Below are 19,405 nucleotides of genomic sequence, written 5' to 3'. Positions count from 1 at the left end.
TTGTCCTGTTCTTTTAGCTGTAGTGGGATGCAGGAGGAAGTTCCCAGTGGCTTTATTCCCCTCCCAGCTGATGTTCAGTATGACTGTACAGACTAGGCTGGGATGATTAAGAGCTGTTAGGTTGCAGGATTTACAGAAATCCAGGCATTTTGCAGTGGATAGTCAAACTGAGTTAACTGTAGTGGTTTAACTTCGGTGGGACTGGAGCAAGGTTCACATCATGAGCAAGGATCATCGTGGTTACAGGCTTCAACCTGTTCCTTGTCTTTTTTACTGTGATCTAAGTCTAATCAGGATGCAGCACTGCATTGTTTATCTTGGCAATTACCTCTCTTCCCACGTGTTTATGGGTATTTTCAAATCTAAGGAAACTTGCATGAATCATGTGTTTTCTTTAGTTCATTGTGAGTAGTGTTGGAACTCCTTTCCCACTGAAGAAGATCATGTTGCAGCCCTGCATTAAAACAGACCATCTATCAAGGCTGATTTGTGTTTCAGTTTTGAGTTTAACGTGACCTGGTCAGATTGTCTTATATCAGGAGTCTTTCTGAAAATCCCAAACAAATAACACAGACCAACCAACCAAGCATCCCCCAACTCAAAAGTAAAACCAGGAGACGAATTTAGTTGTTGTATAATATACAGCATATTTTGCTAGCATTTAGGTTACAGCAACTTCTTATCCTTATTTTGTACACTTGAGTTAATCCGTTGTTCATAAATTCCAGCAGTTATTCTTTCCATGGGATTGTTTCCAAAGTAGTAACACACACATCCCAGCCCCAAATAATTTTGGTCTTAATTCTTAAGACATGACAGATTTCAAGAACTCCCATGTGTCAGGGTTTGACTGTATGTCTAATGCCCAGATCATTAATTAAAATTATTTTAAGAATAAAAAGCAAACTGGGAATATGATGCTCAGTAGTGCTAGACCACTGCAAATAGGCTGTCAAAACACACCAGTGGGGTTTTTTTACTGCATTTGCTCCCAGGCCTTGGGAAGTGGCTTCTCGTAGGTTGTATGTGGTTTGCCAGGTGCAGTTTTTCCAAGGTGTGCTCTTTCCGGAGTTCCCCAGGATAGATCTTTCTCTCTGCCTCCTTCTTTATTATTTGGCTATAGGAAATAATTTTTCTGAAGTGTTGCCTATTCCTGTGTGCTTCACCACAGATTGCAGTAACATTCTAGTGCTGATTCAGCCGAGTTGCATCGGTGTTGTTTGAACCATTAGTGTTTAGGAGTGGCAGAAATTCTGGTGATGATCAGAGATTCATAATCTTCGGCTTATTTTTTGAGGGAGCAGAAACAGCTGCAGCAAGGAGGTGCCTGTAGTGTGTGTAGGTCAGAGAGTTTCCTCCTTGGATCTCAGCATGTAAGTGCCTGGAGGTTCCAAAAACCTGACAGCTCCCCAGTCAAATTGATCTTCCAATTTATAATGGTGTAGGGGGTGAGGGACAACATGAAGCCAGTCCTGCCAAGGAGGAACATTGCGACCCTACATGTCTGTGCAAACTCTTGCCAGCTTTAGATGGTTTTGTGATAGCGAGCATTCTAGCTCATACCAGTCACACACCTTCTTTTGAATGTGGTGTAGCTGTCTTTAGTAGGCAGAACACTTTTCCCTCTTGGACATGTTCCCCCTGCAGCATGTTTAGTTTTCACCTCCTGACAAGGAATGGAAATAATTTCTGTCTAAGCTTGCAGCCAGCATTGGTGTATAATTTGCACTTTGCCACAGCTCCCTTTGGTGCAGCTAACTGGCACTGAGGGTGAGTGGGAAGTTTCTGAGCAGTATTTACTGGAGGTACTGCTCAGGAAAACACTTGTGGCTCTTGATTTGACTTTCTGGAGATTCGTCCATTGCGACACTAGGCTTTGCTGGGACTGGTTGAAAGGGTAACCCAGCATTCCTACTGAGGCAGTTTCAGACCCGGTCATGACCGATGTAAACAGTACTTCCCTCCTGCACCCAACATGTTTCTATGTATTTTGTGCCCCTCGAGGGCATATTGGCAGTTAGTAAAAGCTTCTGATGCTTGTGGGCAGGGGGGGAAATCATGTGCATTTGAGATGCCTTGGAAATCTGAAAAGCATCACATCATAAATAAGCAAACAGAGGAGAAAAGAAAGAGGCAAACGCTGGTAGTGGTGATTGATCCAGGTAATGAAAAGTCAAATGATTTTGCCTGTTGTTATCTGATCATACAGTGAAAGTTCTCTGCCCCATTTACTTTCCCTGCTTGTCCTCTCCAGAGATGCTGCAAGTCGCTGACCAAAGCTAGAAGAAAGCAGTTTGGTCGTTGGGTTTTTTCTGTCATTTGGTTGGTGGGTTTTAATTTGGTTTGGCTTGTTTTCTTTGGTGCAGGGTTTTTTGGGGGGGTGGAGAGGCTTTTTGTTTCTTTTTTAAGTATTCAGTGCTCCTGTGCTTGTGAACTCTGTGCCCACTTGCTGTGGGTACAGTAGCTGGGATAATGAGGATGGTCAGTGCTGTCAGTGATGCTTAGGGCCTGTCCAAAGCATGGAATTCAGAAGAGCTGCACCGTGTGCAGTGGGGAGGTGGAGCTGTGTTGCCCTCTGCTGCCCAGGGCCTCTTCTGCGACAGAAAAGGTCTGTAGGGGGAACACAACACATCCTCTGCCTGACGTCTCAGGGAGTCAGTCGAGCTTGCAGGGTCCTTTTCGTCTGTTCCTAAATATTGTCATCAGGAAGCTGTACCAGAGTAACTGCTCCAGAGTGATTTCTAGCATGGGGAGAATCACAGGATGTACTTCTAGGTCAAAAATGAGGAATGTGAGCCAGCAATACACGTGCACTTGTACTGGGTGTTCTGTATTATATGGATGATGGTGAAGCTTTGCATAACAAAAGGAGTTCTCAAAGTATTCTGTTTATTTGGATTTTTCATAACAAGTATCTGTAGCCTCCAAGAACTGTACTTCATTACTGAACGTAGCAGTAACTTTAGATGCCCCGCCCCAAATAAATTTTAACCTTACATTACTTTGCCACGTTCACACTTAGCTTAGCCTTTATTTCTCACATAGGAGTCGATCCACAGCCAAATGAATATGGAGCATAAATACACAATTCTTTACTTGTTTCTGATCCTGGGAGGTGTAGTATTAAAATGCAAGGTAAGGACCTTTCATGGCAAAACGGAAAAAAAAGTAAATATTTACAGAATTTGGCAGGAGTACCATAAAAAGTGACTGCCACTTATGCCAATTTTTTTAAGGAAGCTGTGCCTTAGGGAGGGTTATTTGGGGATTTAACATGTTTTTCTTGTTTCTTTCTTGGGTTTCCCATCTTTTTCTCACCTGCTTCCACTCTGACCTCTTAGCAGAGGGGAGCAAAGATGGATATGCAGCTGTGAAGGCAACAGAGCTGCTGGAGCAGAGACAGTAGTCTGGGCATAAGATGAAGTGGTGCTGGTTTGTGGACTTGTCTTGTGAAAATAATCCCTCCCTCCAAACAGACTTAAGTTCCTGTGTCTGGTGCAATGATCACCAACAGGTAGTGGGTCGCTCCATTGTCACAGTATTGAACGGATTTTTCTGGCAGGAAGGAGAGAGGAAGATTTCTGTGGGTTGCAGCATTTGCAATCAATCTGGGAATAAAAGTATCTCAATTGCATAAATACCCTTGAAGAGAAGCTTTTCCATATGTTAGCATAGCAAGGGAAGCAAGTGAAATGTTCAGTCAATCACATCTGCACATACAATTATATCTGAAGTGATGGCTGAATTTCTCCAACCTCATAGGAGAATGCTAAGGCTTATCTTCAAGCTGGCTTTGAATTGAGAACCTTTAAAGAGAATTTTTAAAAGAGAATTATATTTCATAAATATATGAATTCTCAGCAGGAGAAGTACCAGCCCAGAGTGCTAGCAGTGCCATGAGCTTTGTGATAATTCTGTTTGCTGACCTGAGTGATTGTTCATAGGAGGTTAGCATGTCTGATTTTTTTTTTTCCCCACAGTCTAATAAAGGACATGGATAATGTCTCTCCTGAGAAAAATGATGTAAAAAGCTGCCCCCGGGACTCTGGATATGACAGCCTATCCAACAAGCTAAGCATACTGGACAAACTCCTCCATACTCACCCCGTGTGGCTGCAGCTTGGTCTGAATGATGCTGAAGCCATGGAAATTTTGCAGGCTCAGCCTCCTGGGGTAAGAAGAATCTCAGTTTCTTTGAGAACATTTTTGCCTTTCCCAAATGTTGTGCTGCTGCCATTTTACACCAAGGTGTTGGACCCAATACAGTAATGACCAAGTAAAATTCCAGTATGGTTTAGATCAGACGTCATGAAGTTGTTCTGGTTCCTTTTGTGATTGATCTGTATTTACTGTAGCATCTGTGATGAAGCTAAAACCATGTCCTTCTTCCTTCTCCACAACAGATATTTCTGGTTAGGAAATCTGCAAGGCTGCAGAAGAAAGTCATCTCTCTGCGTCTGTCCAGTGACTGTGGGTCCTGCCTGAAAGAATTTGCCATAAAAGAAAGCACATACAGTAAGTTGTGAGCTACATGCTTTTCAGCTGCTGGTTAGGTACTCTTTCCCTGTAGGATGCAGGAGCGCTCGCACTGCTGAATCCTACAGCAGAGGATACTCAAAATCGTGCAAGTAACGTCACAGGGTGCCTGTGCTGCTTGCTCTCTGAGGTAGGCTCTGGGAGTGGGTCAGGCATGTTCTGCCTGGAGCAGAGCAGATATACAGAAATGCTTAAGGCTGCTGCAGCTGAAATGTACCTTGCTGAATCCAGAATTCATTTATTTTTATCCTCTTAGAAACTTATCCTCTTAGAAACGTATGTGTCTTCTGTCGAAACACAGGCTGTAATCCTGTCTGTTTTTAATGAAATGTCCTTGCATTTCCTTGTACTCAGGGGACTGTTCTTGGATGCAACTTTGTCATGAACTCTCTGTCTACAGTTTAGGTGTGGGATGGGTTGTTGGTTTTTTGTTGTTTTTTATTGGTTTGGTGGGGATTTTTTTTTAGTGTAATAGCTAAATGGATTTTAACCCTTTAGAACTGTTTCTGTTGCAAGATCAATGATTTTTTTTTTAAATTAAAACTATATTTGTTCTTTCTTTTCTTGGTAGAAACGAGCAAATGTTAGCACTCCAAATTGTTTTGAACCAGTAATGCCCTCACATCTTTAGAAGGGGGGTGTGATAAATAAGTTTGATATTTAGGAATGAAAAAAGGAAGCGGCAGCTGGTGAGTGCATGTGGTGCTGAAACTGCAAGTGGAACAAATATTTTGTTTTAACAAGAAAGAGAAAACTGGAGAAAATTAGCAACAATTTCAGCTAAACTTCCCTGAAGCAGAGAGTCTATAGTTAACTTCTATTTCAATTTGTAAACTGACATAATTTTAGTAGAATTTTGCCTTTTTTATCTCTCCCTCCTCTGCCCCCAGGAACAAGAAGTTAATTCTTTGTGTCTGGTTTTTGTTCCAGTTACAGGCAAGGCAAGGCAAAGAGAAGAGAAGAGAAAGTTGTCAGTTATAGTTGATCTAAGTGTGGCCTGTGTTTATATAGGCTTGTTATGCTAATAATTTTCCATCTAGAAAATAATTGTATATTGTCTTTTATGAACAAAAGTTTTCCACAAGGGGGAAGTATTTACTGATGGTTTTAGCCATTTGTCAGAGCTGAGGTTTTAGACCAGAGGCAAAAAGATCAGGATCATTTCACTCTAGGAGCTGCTTCTGCTTGATCTTTGTAGCCATTGGGTGAAACTTGCTACTGGCATCAGAGAGACCCTGAAGTAATCCTCATTATTGCTGAGAACAAGTATTTATATCAGTAAGAAACAATGGCATGAAGTGGGGAAAAATGAAAGGCACTGCTCATGTCTTCCTCTTCCCCTGTGCAAGGCAATGGCATGCAACAGAATTGTCTGAGTTTTTTAAGGGTCTTCAGGTTAAAAAGGTTTTCTTGGGAGTGAAAGAAAATTTATCTCCCTTTAGGTTCTACACACCTGGGGCAAAGACAAGTGAGTAGAATGGAATTCAAGAGGAGGAAATAAGAGATTTAAAATTAGGTATATTAGTACACTGGGAAAACAAAGCCTCAGTTACTGATTTGTTGCCTATTAGCAAAACATTGTGCAGTCCTCATTACACAGTCTGTTTTACGGGAGTTAGACTGTATGCTTGGAATGCAAAAGCAAACCAGCCACCAAGATTACCACTATATTCTTGAGAGTGCCTTCAGCAGAGATATGTACTCCTCTACAGAGTTGTTTTCTCTTAACCAAATAGTAGCTAGTTTGATGGTGATAACTTACTAACTTCATGGAAAAATCTAAGATGTGTTTTATTAAACTTTTTAAAGAAATAGTGGATTAATGTGTGATTCTTTCTTGTAACTTTCTTCGCAGCATTTTCCTTGGAGGGGTCTGGAATAAGTTTTGCTGATTTGTTCAGACTCATTGCTTTCTACTGTATTAGCAGGTAAGATGGTGTTATGTTCCAAGTCACATCTGCTGGACTGTCTCGAGAAAAAGAGTTTTGAGGACTTGGTTCAGCATGATATTTATGTTGCCAATCTGCAAATATTCCTGGGTAGTCTTAGAACGTAATGGAAGAAATCAGGGGTGAGTCTCAGAAGCAAGTGTCTCTGTCTTACTTCATACTGATTATTGGGAGACTGCTGTGATTTTACCCACCCAGCTGTGAGGTGGTGCCAAGTTAAACTTTACTTTAGCTGGTATCTTGTAATGCTTTCTTAAGTGCTCTGTGGCTCATTTAAAAATGACCATAAACTAGCTTGCAGAGTCCCATTTCTTGGAATAGCTGGTAAAAAGAATTTTTGGAGCAAAATGGAAAAATGTCAGATATGTGGAATATGACAGCTGAGAGATGTCAATTTAAATGGTGAACAACAAAAATGGCCTTGTTAGGTTTGCAGTTTATGATTGCCAAAATTGTTTTCCAGGTAGTACGCAGAAAAAAAAGTAGCTGGTGTTTTTAATCTTTTGTTTTCAATTTGACTTTAGTTTACTGGTAAAAATTTCCAGACTGATGCTTGAGCCTTGTATGTATGCACAGACAGGACACAATACAACCAAACTGCACATGTGCACACTTTCTGAAGGAAGCAGGGAGAGGCAGCTGTGATGATCTCAGTCCTTTTACTGCCCGTTAAGTAAGGCTGCCAGTTCATGCTGACCATGCTGATTTCTGGTGTGGGATGCTCTTGGGTTGCTGTGCTTGCTGGTTTTGTTTGTGGTGGAGAAGCATCTTAGACCCCTTTGCTACAGCCTCTGTTCAGCTGAGCTGTACATGCATGTGCTGAAAGCAGCATTGATACCACATGGGTAATTGGCCAGCACACTGATGAGAAATGAGCTGAAAATGCATTTAAAACTAGTTTAATGAGGAGATAATCCTTATCTTGTCACCCTTCCAGTTCTGCCCACTTGCCAGGCTCTGGTGAATGCTCTCTAAGTGCCTACAGGATCATGCAGCACACAGAGATTTCTTGGCATTAGTCTGTCCATTTTCTTTCACTGAGGGCTTAAAGTTGCTTTGTGTAGGCTGAAGGAGGCAGATAGGTAGCTGTTGTGAAAAAGAGACAGTACCATTTGGTACATCACAGGAAATCCAGGAGGATTTTCTAAAACAAGAGGGAATTTCTTGCAGGAGGTACCCAACCAGTTTTTATGAGGAGTCAGGGTTTACTTATCTTTGAATTGAGACCATGATGATGATCTGGACTCTGTATTGTCTGTGGGTACCAAGTTGAAAGTGCCTTTCAAATACTTTTTAGCTTGTGTATCCATCTCATGCATATGCTTGATTTGAGTGTGAGTGGAGTTCTGAGATCCTGTTTTTTCCAGAAGCTAACATAAAACATAGAGAATATTTATGTGATAAAGGCCCACGTCTGTGCTACAGCAGATGGTTGGCTTGTTCACAGCCTTAAAACCAAAATTCATGCTGACACCAGTTGTGTAGGATTCTCATTTAGTCTGAATTCCATGGGTGCTTCTACTACAGGTGTTGCAGTTTAGCATGCACTGTTACTTGAGGGTATTGGTACCAACGGGGCAGGCAAGAGGTATACTGTTGGGTGATGGCAGTGATTGTACAATGCACATACAGTTGCTTGGTTTTGTCCCTTAAAATCTCTGTCTAAAAGTTTTTTACGCTGGATTTGGTATATGCTGTTCCTTATGGATCTATCTCCCTTTGGCAACATCCAGTGAATGTCTAGTACGCAATGAAGTGAAACCACACAAGAGAATAAATTGCAAAAACGTTCTTAAATGAAGTGTCTTCAGCCTAGAATAGAGTAGTACCAACACACCCTTACCTTAGAAATTTTTAGAGTAGCTGTGCAACTACTCTTTGAAATTTTTATTCTGAAAACTGGAATAGCAGTCAACAGTGTATTCAGAAAGTAAGAAGCTTCATTGAAGTATTACAGGCAGATAACAAGTTTGCATCTTACTGATCTGCTTGTAGAAGAACAGGTGTAAAAGCTTCTTTGGGAAAGGCAGAAAATACTGGATGGCTCTGTGGAAATGATCCTAGGGAAAGTCCCGGGCACTTGTCTGTCATTTGCCCTTCACAGCACTCTGCAATGTAAAGGAGCCCTGGGGCTGGTAATGTTTAACTGTGCTGTATGTTTCAGGATCTTGCTACCTGCCACAGCTCAAGAAGAAAATAATCAGAGATCAGCCACTGCCAGAGTTTAAAAAAAAAAAAAAAGCTTTTAAAGCTATGGATGTTGCTGAAAACCATAATGTTTTTTTCTTTGAAAACAGGGATGTCCTTCCATTCACACTGAAGTTGCCTCATGCAATTGCTGCAGCAAAGACAGAAGCTGAACTTGAAGAGATTGCTCAGCTTGGACTGAGTAAGTAGTTCTCTAGATGTCCTTCCCTGTTGCACTCTTGTAACCTTGAAGAGATAGGCTGTATCAGTAAATAGTTCATACTGGTTTGTGATGATACAAATTTCATTTAGAAAAGCAGTTTCTCTTACTTGCCAGACCTTGTTCTGGCCAAGGAGTGGTGCTCTTCCTTCTTTCGCTGCCTTCTGTGATATTTTTGTTAGTGCTGTTTCCTTCTTCCTTCTCCTCTCCCCTCTCTGGGCAGCCCTTTAGCAAAGCAAATCTCACAGTCCGCGCACAGAGGTTGATGTTGCTTCTGCTCCAAGACCTAACATTGTCTGTGTGCTCATATAGCAGGCACTGGCTTTATAATTTATTGTGAGGAGAGTGTAGGAGCTGAGGTTCCCTGTTAATAAAACTTCTGTTCAGATTGACATGCAGACTTAAAATGGTGAATTTTGAGATCAGTGCCTCAATTAAGTGGCATATTTAGAAAATGAGGAGTGTGTAAATAGGATCTGCAGAATGTATCCATGGGCATGGGCTAGGCGAAATTCTTAAGATACCGAAAGAGTGCAAGGACATGTCCAAAAGACAAGGCAAGGACATGTTCTTGCATCGCTTGGCTGCTGCAGCTAAACACAGGCTCATTGTAAAGCATACCTTGAGCTCGGAGGAGATGGATGCAAAGCCTGGTGGGATTTGAAACTTGGGCACCACCCAGATGAATCATTGAGCAACTCCACACTGAGCAAAGTGCTGAGTGGCCTCATTTCCTTTTCCAGGAAGGGAAGGTTGACTGTCAGCAGTCTTCGTTGCAGTAGATTTTTTAAATCATCTTTGATTTTGAAAAGGATCCTCTCTAAATCAGTGTTAGCATGAGGATCTCTTGAACTCTTTGGTGGGACTTTGCAGTAAAGTCATACACGGGGATGTATTGCAGTGCTTTGCATTTTGGTTTGCTGCAGTAGCAATGCAATTAAAGGGTTTGTTTTAGAGAGGAGATAAATTACTTCTGCACTGCTTGTCTGCAAGTTTAGGTAATCAGGTGAAAGTATGGATTATCATGGGAGTAGAGGCAAATGGTACTATTGAGGTCAGCGTTGAGATGGCAAAAAGAAAGTAACAAGTCTGATTGGGATACGGTGTAATGAAGACCATCTCCCAGTGACCCAGGGGAGCCTTAAAGTAACACGAGGTGAGTCTCTCCAGAGGGGATGATAATGGTAATGTTGATCAAGCTCTCCAGGCTAACTGCACTTTGTCACCAGTGCCCCAGAGCACTGTGGCCTGCTTGCTGCAGAAATAGTCTTGCTCTTAAACAGTCTCTGCATTGTGCATGTTTTTTGTTTAGCTACTGCATTTGAAAGCTGAGGAGGAGATTGATGGATCAGTGTCTGTGTGATTGCTGTATTTGGGATCAATTACCTCATACACACCAGATTAAGATCACAGTTTCTATGAGCTACAACCAGGCAACAAAGTTGAGATGTTGATGGAGTTTTAGGTGTCCATGCGTAGAAGACCACACCAGAAAGTCAGCCCTTCAATGCTGTGGACTCAAGAGAGGCCTAAAAACTCCCAACAGCCCTTCCTTTAAAGTGTGAGGATTTTTTGAGGAACACGTAGGCACAAAATCCCGTGGTGCGTGAGCACAGGGTTTTATCCCCTGTCAGAGCTCTCTTGTGCAGTAGGCTCAGAGAGAGAGCTGCACAACACAGGTCAACAGCACGTAGCCCATCAAACCCCACATCAGGAGGACCTTAAGGTAAAGATTTCAAGGCTGTTGCCAACCTGTACGATTTCATGTGCTGAACATAAGATTCCCTCTCAGTCTCCCTTGTGTTTCACCTGCAGCAGTGCTTATATCGCACGTGTTTGCAGCAGCCACGTGCCAGGCACAGGCACTGAGAGATCTGCAGGCAGGATGTGAAGTCATGAAGCTGGGAGCACCAGCAACATGGCATGACTATGTAGAGAAACATGCCTGTGCCTGTCTATATACATGGCCTGTCACCATGGGCTATTTCCTGTCCTCTGCCCCGCAGGCAGGACATGGAGGCTGGGCATGGACCTGTTGTGGATGCTTGGCATTCATGCACTTGGGCCAAGGTGTCATTGCTCAGTTGCCTCCAGTGAGGCATCTTGACACTCTGTGGGAAAAGGGACCATGTCATGATTGGCAAATTTTAACTAAATCTCCCTCTTCTGGTATTCTGCCCTTATTTCAGCGTGATTCCTGCCTTCAAGGACACATCTGGTTTCAATCTTCATACCTTCAGGAACCGATGCTCTTTAGCAGTGACTCGGTTGCACAAACATGCTGCCACTTTGCTGAGATAAGTGCAGAGGCTGCAGCTGCAACTTGCTGGGGTAGCATAGGTTTTCCATGCTGCTGGTGTGGGACTGCACACTGGGTCTCTTTATGTGGTGCTGCATGTCTGTATCCTCAGGCAAAACGTTCGCATGGCAAAGGCAGGGCAGCAGGCCAGTGCCCTTATCAGACACTTGAACACTTGGTCTGCACAGCTGAAGGTGACGTGTGCATGCACCACAGCAAACTGTGATCTGTCTTTTCATGTATAGTTTCATGTGTTCACTAGGAAAAGAAACCGAACTAAGATACTTGTACAGTTTCCGTAAGTGGCCTTTAGCTGGTGTAAATACTCTCAACTATTGTCTTTAATGAAGTGAGCTTATTAATACCAGCTGAGAATCTTGCCTTATTTCTCCTGAGTGGGATGCTAGTGAGCAGTTTGTGTTCATTTCGGTCCCAAGCCAGTATTATGTTACAGTCTCCGTTCCTTTCTTTGATTTTCAGTTAAATTTTAAGCTTAGTGGGCTGATTGGAAGCTATGCATTGGTCGTGGTATTTATAAATGGGTAAGAGCAGCCCCAGGAATGTAGCATGCAGTTATGTCAGGTGGTGCTTTAAGAGGTTCATTTGGATTTTTTTTTTGCCCCTTTGAATTAATAAAATCTTGCCTAAATTTCTTGATACTTTAAACTGGTGTTGTTGAGCAGAATGTTCTGAAAGCCATCTGCCTGCTGTTTTACATTCTTACGTTAATGCAATGATGATTTTCAGACTTTTGGAGCTCCCTGGCTAACAGCAACCCCCCGGATCCTTCACCTCCCTGTAGGCCTGTGCCTTTGGACAGTGCTTGCAAAGACTCACGCCAGCTCTGCCTTATAAATGGAGTGCATTCTATACGAACCAGAACGCCTTCAGAGCTGGAGTGCAGCCAGACCAACGGAGCGCTGTGTTTCATTAATCCCCTCTTCTTAAAAGTGCACAGCCAGGATGTCAGTGGAAGTCTGAAAAGGCAGAGCCCGAGAACTCAAGACGCGAATGGCACAGCGAGGCCTCGCTCCCCCCCGCCCCGGCCGCCACCTCCTGCTATTAATAGCACCCTCACGAGCCCACAGCTTTCCAGGACTATAAAGCAGGCGAGCATGCCAGAAACAGTCAACCATAAGGAGAGAGGCTTGGATTTGCTGCAGAACAAGCCCACCCCGATTCCGCCTCCTCGGCTGAAGAAGCAGGCTGTGTGCTCCGAGGCGGACGCTGCCTCCCGGAGCGCGGCGGCGATCCGGCCTGGCTCCGCACGTGTGCCCGAGGCAGCTGCTGTTCCAGGTGAAACCCTGCCCGAGCCAGCTCCAGCAGCTTCCAAAAAGACGCCGGCTGCCATCTCTGAGTCACACGTCCCGTGGAATGGAGGCCGGCAGAGACTGAGCGACATGAGCATTTCCACCTCCTCGTCGGACTCGCTGGACTTCGATCGGAGCATGCCGCTCTTTGGCTATGAGGGGGACACCAACAGCAGCCTGGAGGACTTTGAGGGGGAAAGTGACCAAGAGAGCATGGCACCCCCTTTGAAGCCCAAGAAGAAAAGAAGCAGTTCGTTTGTTCTCCCCAAGATTGTGAAATCTCAGCTACGGAAAGTCAGCGGAGTTTTCAGTTCCTTCATGACCCCCGAGAAGAGGATGATTAAGAAAATTGCAGAGATGTCCCGGGACAAACGCACCTATTTTGGATGCTTAGTACAGGACTATGTCAGCTTTCTCCAAGAAAACAAGGAGTGCCATGTTTCGAGCACTGATATGCTGCAAACAATTCGTCAGTTCATGACCCAAGTCAAGAACTACTTGTCCCAAAGCTCCGAACTTGATCCCCCAATCGAATCACTGATTCCTGAAGACCAAATAGGTAAGAAACACCATCCTGTGTTTTGGGGGGGAGGGTGAAAATGTGTGATCTGTGTTTATAGTGATAGTCTGTCCGGTTCAGAAAGGTGGGGCTAACTTTGCTAGTAGAGCTTGAGCCACCGAGTATTTGAGTCTTAAAACAACATCCCCCTCCCCCCTGTCCCCACCCCAAATTACCCTATCGGCTTCAAATGATTACACTACAAAGTTGTTCATAAGAAGTTATCCTTAAAATAAGTGCAATGTGGACTTTTTACCCATGATTATTACTTTTTTAGCTGCTGTACTTTTAACAACAGAGAATCCTTTATTTGCTGGCACACATATATTTTTCCCTGAATTGGGCTGACATAGTTCTCAGTGTTTGGTCTAAAACTGCCAAATCTAACCACATGGATTGTAGCTGTAGAACTAGAATTTATTCAGAACCAGTGACATTTAAGAGCAGAGACATTTTATGACAACTTAGTTTTGAAATAAATCGGATTCTTCCAGATATTCTTAAGTCACTTCTAGTAAAGCTGTACTATCCCTGCACTTGAAACTAAATAAAAGGATACGTAAGAGCTTTAGAAAACAAACGTGTGCGAAAGAGAGAGCGAGAGAGAAGGGGCTGCTGATCCCCAGTTTTCTGTACTTCTCCTTTATATGTGTTGGTGAGTGGTTGTGGATGAGCTATATGTTAGAATATATGTTTTAACAGCAGAGAGAGAGACTTGTGTATCCACAAAAGTGAAATTGCTGTTGCTGCATAAATCTCGATGCCTCTCTTGCAGAGTCTGAGCAGTATTTGTAAAAGAGCCTGTAAGCCACATTTAAGAGGTAAACACGCCTCAGGGCAGAATACTTTCCTTGTGAACTCACTTCAGTCCTAATTTGCTTGTTTTTCTCCATATCCCAGTGTCCCAACAGTTGGCTCAGTGCAAAATTGGCAGATACTTCTTTCTCTGGGACTAGAGGGTAATTTTATACTGACATTCTGCCTGTCCTCAACCAAGAGGAAGTATTCTCACGTAACCTCAACTTCATTTTCACAAAGTCAAGCAAAAGTCACAAGGACTGCTAAAGCAAATACAGAAATGTGAAGAGTGTCCTTGATATTGAGACTCAGAGACATGTAATACTCTCACTATAATAACAAAGACTGTTAGGTGGGTGTTACATGGAAGAAAAAGCACCAAATTGAGCGGGGGATGCAGGCGCATTTTTGCCTGCGTTTCTGCAGAGTGCTGGATATTTGACAAAGCAATACAGATGCAGTTTGGTTGTAATTTTGTGAAAGCTTGGTTTGTTGTGTACTTTTCATTTCACAAGGGTGTGGTTTGAGCGGACTGTGGGTCTCCTAAGACTGGAAAAAATGTTGTCTCCTATTAAATGTTTCAGGCTTTGGAGTAGCATAAGCTATGAAATACAACAACTAAAACTGCCCTGGTTTTCTTCAGGGACAGATAGTCTGATTTTTATCATGTGACTAAACACGATTAATTTATAAAGTGGTCTGGTTTAAACAAAGGAAGAACTTGCTTTTGAGTCACCTACTGCCTTTGGCTTGCACCAGCAAACAACTGCAGTGGATCAGGAGCATCAGATGTTGCTGATCTAAGCAGATAACTATGTGACAGCAAAATTTAGTCATCCCTATAGAGACCTTTTTATGAAGTAGAGCCCTGCCTGTTGTCCACAGTTTTGCTTGACTGTTTCCGTATGGAATTGCAGCCCAAATTTTAACTTTGTGAGTAGTCGTTTATCCTGTCTTGTCAGTTCACACTTTGGTGGTGCAGTTTTTTCCTCTAGTGTGTCAGCCTGGTGCTGGATGTGTGCTTCTGGGATAATAATACTCCTCCGTTCTGAGTCATTCAGGCTTCACTTTAACCCTCTTTTGTCTCCTGAACTTCAGTAGGTGCTGGAGCAGCACCCCCAAGTTTAGTGAAGCCCTCGGTGTTTGGAACTTCTTCCCATGTCTCTAATGACCTTTGTGACCGTGTAGCTTTTGTTCTGGAGCTGCACCGTGGACCCTTGCAAATAAAAGACTTCTGCAGCAGATCTTTTAAGTTTCCTAGACAGGGGTCCCATCAAATTGTTAAACTTCTGCAAAATCACTGGCAAAATATGCTTCAGGGTTTCTAATTAGTTCTGACAGATGCCTCCTAATGTTAGCACTGTAGGCTGTTAACCCTCCCTGAAGCAATGGGACTCCGGGCGTTGGGACAGAATCAAGAGTAAGGCACGTGGCTCTTTATTGTTTTACGGATGAATGCAATGTATTTTTTTAAAAGACATCCGCACCTCAATTTGTATCCACAGAGAAAGGACCTGGACTGGTCAGAGGAGAGGAGACCCTGATAGTCCACAGCTGCTCGATCAGCAAATGTTTGGGAGGTTTTTTTTGTCTTTTCATCTTTTCCTGGCTTTGAACAGAAAGGAGTCAAGTCGAATGTTGTCACTTCGCCAAGTGGGATCTAACATGTGAACAACTTCAATCTCAGTGCCCAAATCTGGCCCTGAACCAAGAAATGACTTGGTTTGTCAGTAAGGTACTAACCAATCACGTGGGAACGTACCTGAACAATAGTGTCTATTACTTGTTTTGGTACTTCTGATATGCAAGGGATATTCGAATGCTGGATGTTATAAAAGAAGCTTGGAGAGAATGTGTTGGCGCCTTACTGGCAGTCCATGCCTTGTTGCAGGGCCTTGGGTCTGTACAGAGGAGTTGCAGGCAGACAGAGCTGGAAATATTATTAACTGAAGCCCAGGACTGACCCACATGGTACCTCTTTCCCAAAGTCCATCTTGTTTGACAGTCAAGCATGGATAATTGGGTTCTCAGTGCTGTATTTTATGTACCTGTTCATGCACCCTGCTTATGGTTATTATGGCAAGACAATATTTCCCTTGTTTGTCTATATGGAAGGTGCACAGAATTAAGCCTGTGGGCCTTAAAAAGGTTAAGCGACAGCCCACCCCAGATCTCCTCTTCTTTACTAATCCAATTATCCTCCTAAGGGAATTAGAATGGTATGTCACTATTTCTGTTTGAAAAACCCATGCCAGCTGGTTTTTGCACTGTGTTACTTTTTAGGTGCTTGTACATTTGTTCTGGTGTCCTGTCCTTCATTGTAGCATCTTTTCAAGTTGAGTTTAGGCTGACAAACGTGTCCCTCAGCACACCTCCTTTCACCACAAGAGTGGTGGGATAGGGCAAGTAGGAGGCAGTGGTAAAAGCACTGAGCAGAGGCAGAGGACCAGGTTCTTTTTCTGACCACCCCTTGGATTTACTTTGTGACTTATTCCCTGCTTCTTTTCTTTACTGCTACTTCAGGAGAAGACAAGTGTTTACCATTTTACCACACAGCTATAGCATGAGTTTTAAGTAACCCACAGATGTTTAAAGCAGAACACACCTAGCGCAGGTAGTTGTGTGATCCTTTGGTGTGCTTTATGTAGGTCAAATGAGGAGAGGCTTACCTTTCATCCCTAGGTGCTAAGTCTCTGCCACCACTGCCTGTACGTCAACCACCTCGGTCCTATCTCTGTCTTCAGGGTTGTGCTGATCATCAAGGAATGTGGGTTGTGTGAGGTCTTACTTTCAAGTGTTGCTCCTGTGGAGGAGATACCCATGTCTGCACCGTGGACAAGTCATGTGGCAGTGTAGACACCCACCAAGAAATGGATGCTTGGCCATCCTGACACAAGCTATCTTTAAATAGATCCATGTTGGTTGTGCCAGTCAATGAACTTTACACGGTATTAGGAAAATGCAGAACAAAGCAAATGCAGTGTTAGTCAGGTGTCATGCATGTACATGCTGTGGTATTCCAAAGCAACTTTCTGCTTTCAGCTCCCAGGCAGTGTGACTTGTGCAGGACTGTGCCTTTTTGTGGTGGTTCTCAGGCTCACTCAGTCTCCTACTGACCCCTGATTTTCCTGATGAATGGTTTGGCCATGGTAAGCAGGGCTTGTGTATAAATCCAGGGACTGGAATCTGACAGGTCATCTCAGTGGGGCAACGATAGTTGGTAGGTAGCAGGGAAACTGAGAGCCTGGAAAAGGTGAGAGTGTGCCTGCAGTTTGAGGAAGTGTGGGTTGTAAGGAGACTGTGTAAGGACACTGGCCATGACTAATATGTTGTCCTGTCTAGATGCAGACTTGTGTGGTTGGCAGCAAAACAAAAATAGCATGTCAGCACAGGATACAGATGTGTTTCCACGAGTCACAACGAAACTAGCTGGCTGGCCTTTGCAATTCATTTATCAAAGCACTTCCAGTTCCCATTTTGAGGCTACAGGCTAATTATAAGCATCATTTCAGGAACAATACACAGTGTTCAGCTCAAATTGTATTCAGTTTTAAAAAAAAATTATCTAAAGAGTATCTGTTTTGGTTTTGGAGTAGTAAGCATCCTGAGAGGATATTTGAAAACATGCATCTGAAGTAAACAGAATTTTTGTTGCTGATTTGGGTCTTAAAAATATGCAGAGATGTTAAGGTAAAGAGTCAGACCTCAATTCACAACTTAGATGCTGATTTGCCTGGGAAACACTTGTATACTTTTCTGTGGCCCTTAGAAGTCAAACAGTGAAAAACTGCTGCCGGCTGAGAATTGGTTGGTAACTGGGGTCGTATCCAGAAACACCTTTATTGAAAGCGGCCAGAAGCAGCAGTTGCTGAAGAAAGGGCTGCTAGTTGGATGGTTTCACCCCAAACATGCTTGTAGGTGCCGTGACGCTGAATAGTGTTCTAAGACTTAGATCACAAGAAGTGCTGTCCTTCCAGGCTTTAATAGTAATATAAAAATCTTTATAAGCTTTGTATTTATTAGGATACATACGGGTATTACTGTTGACCATTAACAAAACAGTCCAGCCCTTATCAATCTTGCTGCTGTTAGCCTCACCAGCTTGTTAGATTCTGCCACTTTTTCATTTGAGGGCAGAACTCAGTGGTTCTTAGGTCTGTGCCAAGAATTCATAAGGGAGAAGAAAAGGTTGTGTGTTGTTTTGGGGGGTTTTTTGTGTGTGGTTTGGTGGATTTTTGTTTGTTGTGGTTTTTTCTTTGTTTTGTTGTGCCTGTGTGGAGCTTTGAGCACAGCCACATGAGTTATGTGATCTCTTCCTCTGTGCTGCTTCAAAATGATTTCAGGTTTCCATGGAAATTGTGGAACGTGATCGAGTAAATTTCAAAGCAATTTCCAGGCACCGCTTCTGGAGCCTGTGACAAATTGCAAACGTGAAAGAAACCTCCTTGCCATCTTGCACAGCTGTAAAAATCTGCATGGTTCATCTGTGGAAGCGGCACTGCCTTTCGAAGGGTTGAGGGCAGAAGCCCTGAGCCTTCCACTTCCCACCTACAGACAACAAGCCTGGCCCCAGCCAAGGACTGGGGCTCTGGGAAGGAATTTTCTCTCCCAGCAGCATCCAGTTCCTTTAGCTTCTGGGGAGGTGCTGCTTCTGCTTCCTATTCCTGTAGAGAATTTCACATACAGAAACATACTGAGTTTTCCGAGGCTCCTGTGAGCAAACGTGGTGATGACCCCTCTTTATTGAGGTGAAGGATGGCTCATGCTCAGTATTCATGTGCAGAACTTCCACTGGAAGTCTATGGGAGTTCAGCTTTCACGGGGATAGAGCTCTCGCACTTTGTATGACATTTAGCAGTGCCAGCTGCTTTAATAAACAAGACCAAGTGGTTGGAATGCACACTGCAGAGGTGTTCCTCTTACAGGCGAAGCAGTTAGTGTTTTTCCTATTTTAAAAAAACAGGTTGTAGAAGTAAAGTAAGCTGAATTGTAAGAAAAAAAAAAAAAAGTCATCAGTAAAGATGGCAAGGAACTATTTGTACACTCTAGAAATTTCGCTGGCCAGCACACCTGTGGGTGAGACTTGTGCATTTTTCTTGGTGGAAGATTGTTTCTCCAATTGTTTCTGCCCCCTGAGGATTGCTTCGATGGCAGGGAGAGGCTGTTTCTGTCCCTGTGCAGGAGGGTGATGCTTCTCTTTACCTGGCCGGTGTGGTGGCGATGGTGTGGCTCTGCCAAGTACAATAGATAAGGATCAGGCCTTTGACCACCCCTAATGTGTAATTGATGGCTCTGGTCTGGTGGGAGGCTGGATCCAGGCCTGGCCGCTGTGTGAGAGGCCACCAAGAGCATGTCTCAGACTGCTCATGCCTTTACTGGTGCCTTTACTGACAAGCACAGAAAAAATGCTACATATGAAGTCAAGGCACCATATGTGGAGTGTGTGAAGGGTGTGTTTATGTGGGAGAGGTATGGAGACCCAAAAGGGAAAAGGGCTGGACACAAGGATAAGATAAATGAAAGCAAAAAGCAAGAAAACAGAATAGC

At 43.4% G+C, this 19,405-nt stretch overlaps 1 protein-coding gene across 6 annotated transcripts in view; it reads left to right on the top strand.

Annotated features, from left to right (window-relative positions):
* The window catches only part of RIN2 (Ras and Rab interactor 2), a 64,070-nt gene that overhangs the window by 35,328 nt on the left and 9,337 nt on the right, over positions 1–19,405 (top strand). For 5 of the 6 annotated variants that reach the window (XM_069008747.1, XM_069008751.1, XM_069008746.1 and 2 more), the window contains 5 exons: positions 3,981–4,173; positions 4,404–4,515; positions 6,392–6,464; positions 8,783–8,874; positions 11,939–13,060. In XM_069008747.1, the coding sequence (XP_068864848.1) occupies positions 3,981–4,173; positions 4,404–4,515; positions 6,392–6,464; positions 8,783–8,874; positions 11,939–13,060 (1,592 nt within the window). Of the gene's footprint in view, positions 1–3,045; positions 3,136–3,980; positions 4,174–4,403; positions 4,516–6,391; positions 6,465–8,782; positions 8,875–11,938; positions 13,061–19,405 lie in introns of those variants that run through there. The other variant, XM_069008750.1, reaches the window with a different exon arrangement.

This window comes from Aphelocoma coerulescens, chromosome 3, assembly GCF_041296385.1.
Source record: "Aphelocoma coerulescens isolate FSJ_1873_10779 chromosome 3, UR_Acoe_1.0, whole genome shotgun sequence".
Lineage (NCBI taxonomy): Eukaryota > Metazoa > Chordata > Aves > Passeriformes > Corvidae > Aphelocoma > Aphelocoma coerulescens.
Note: the sequence above shows the minus strand (reverse complement) of the source record. Positions and strands in the feature narration are given on the sequence as shown.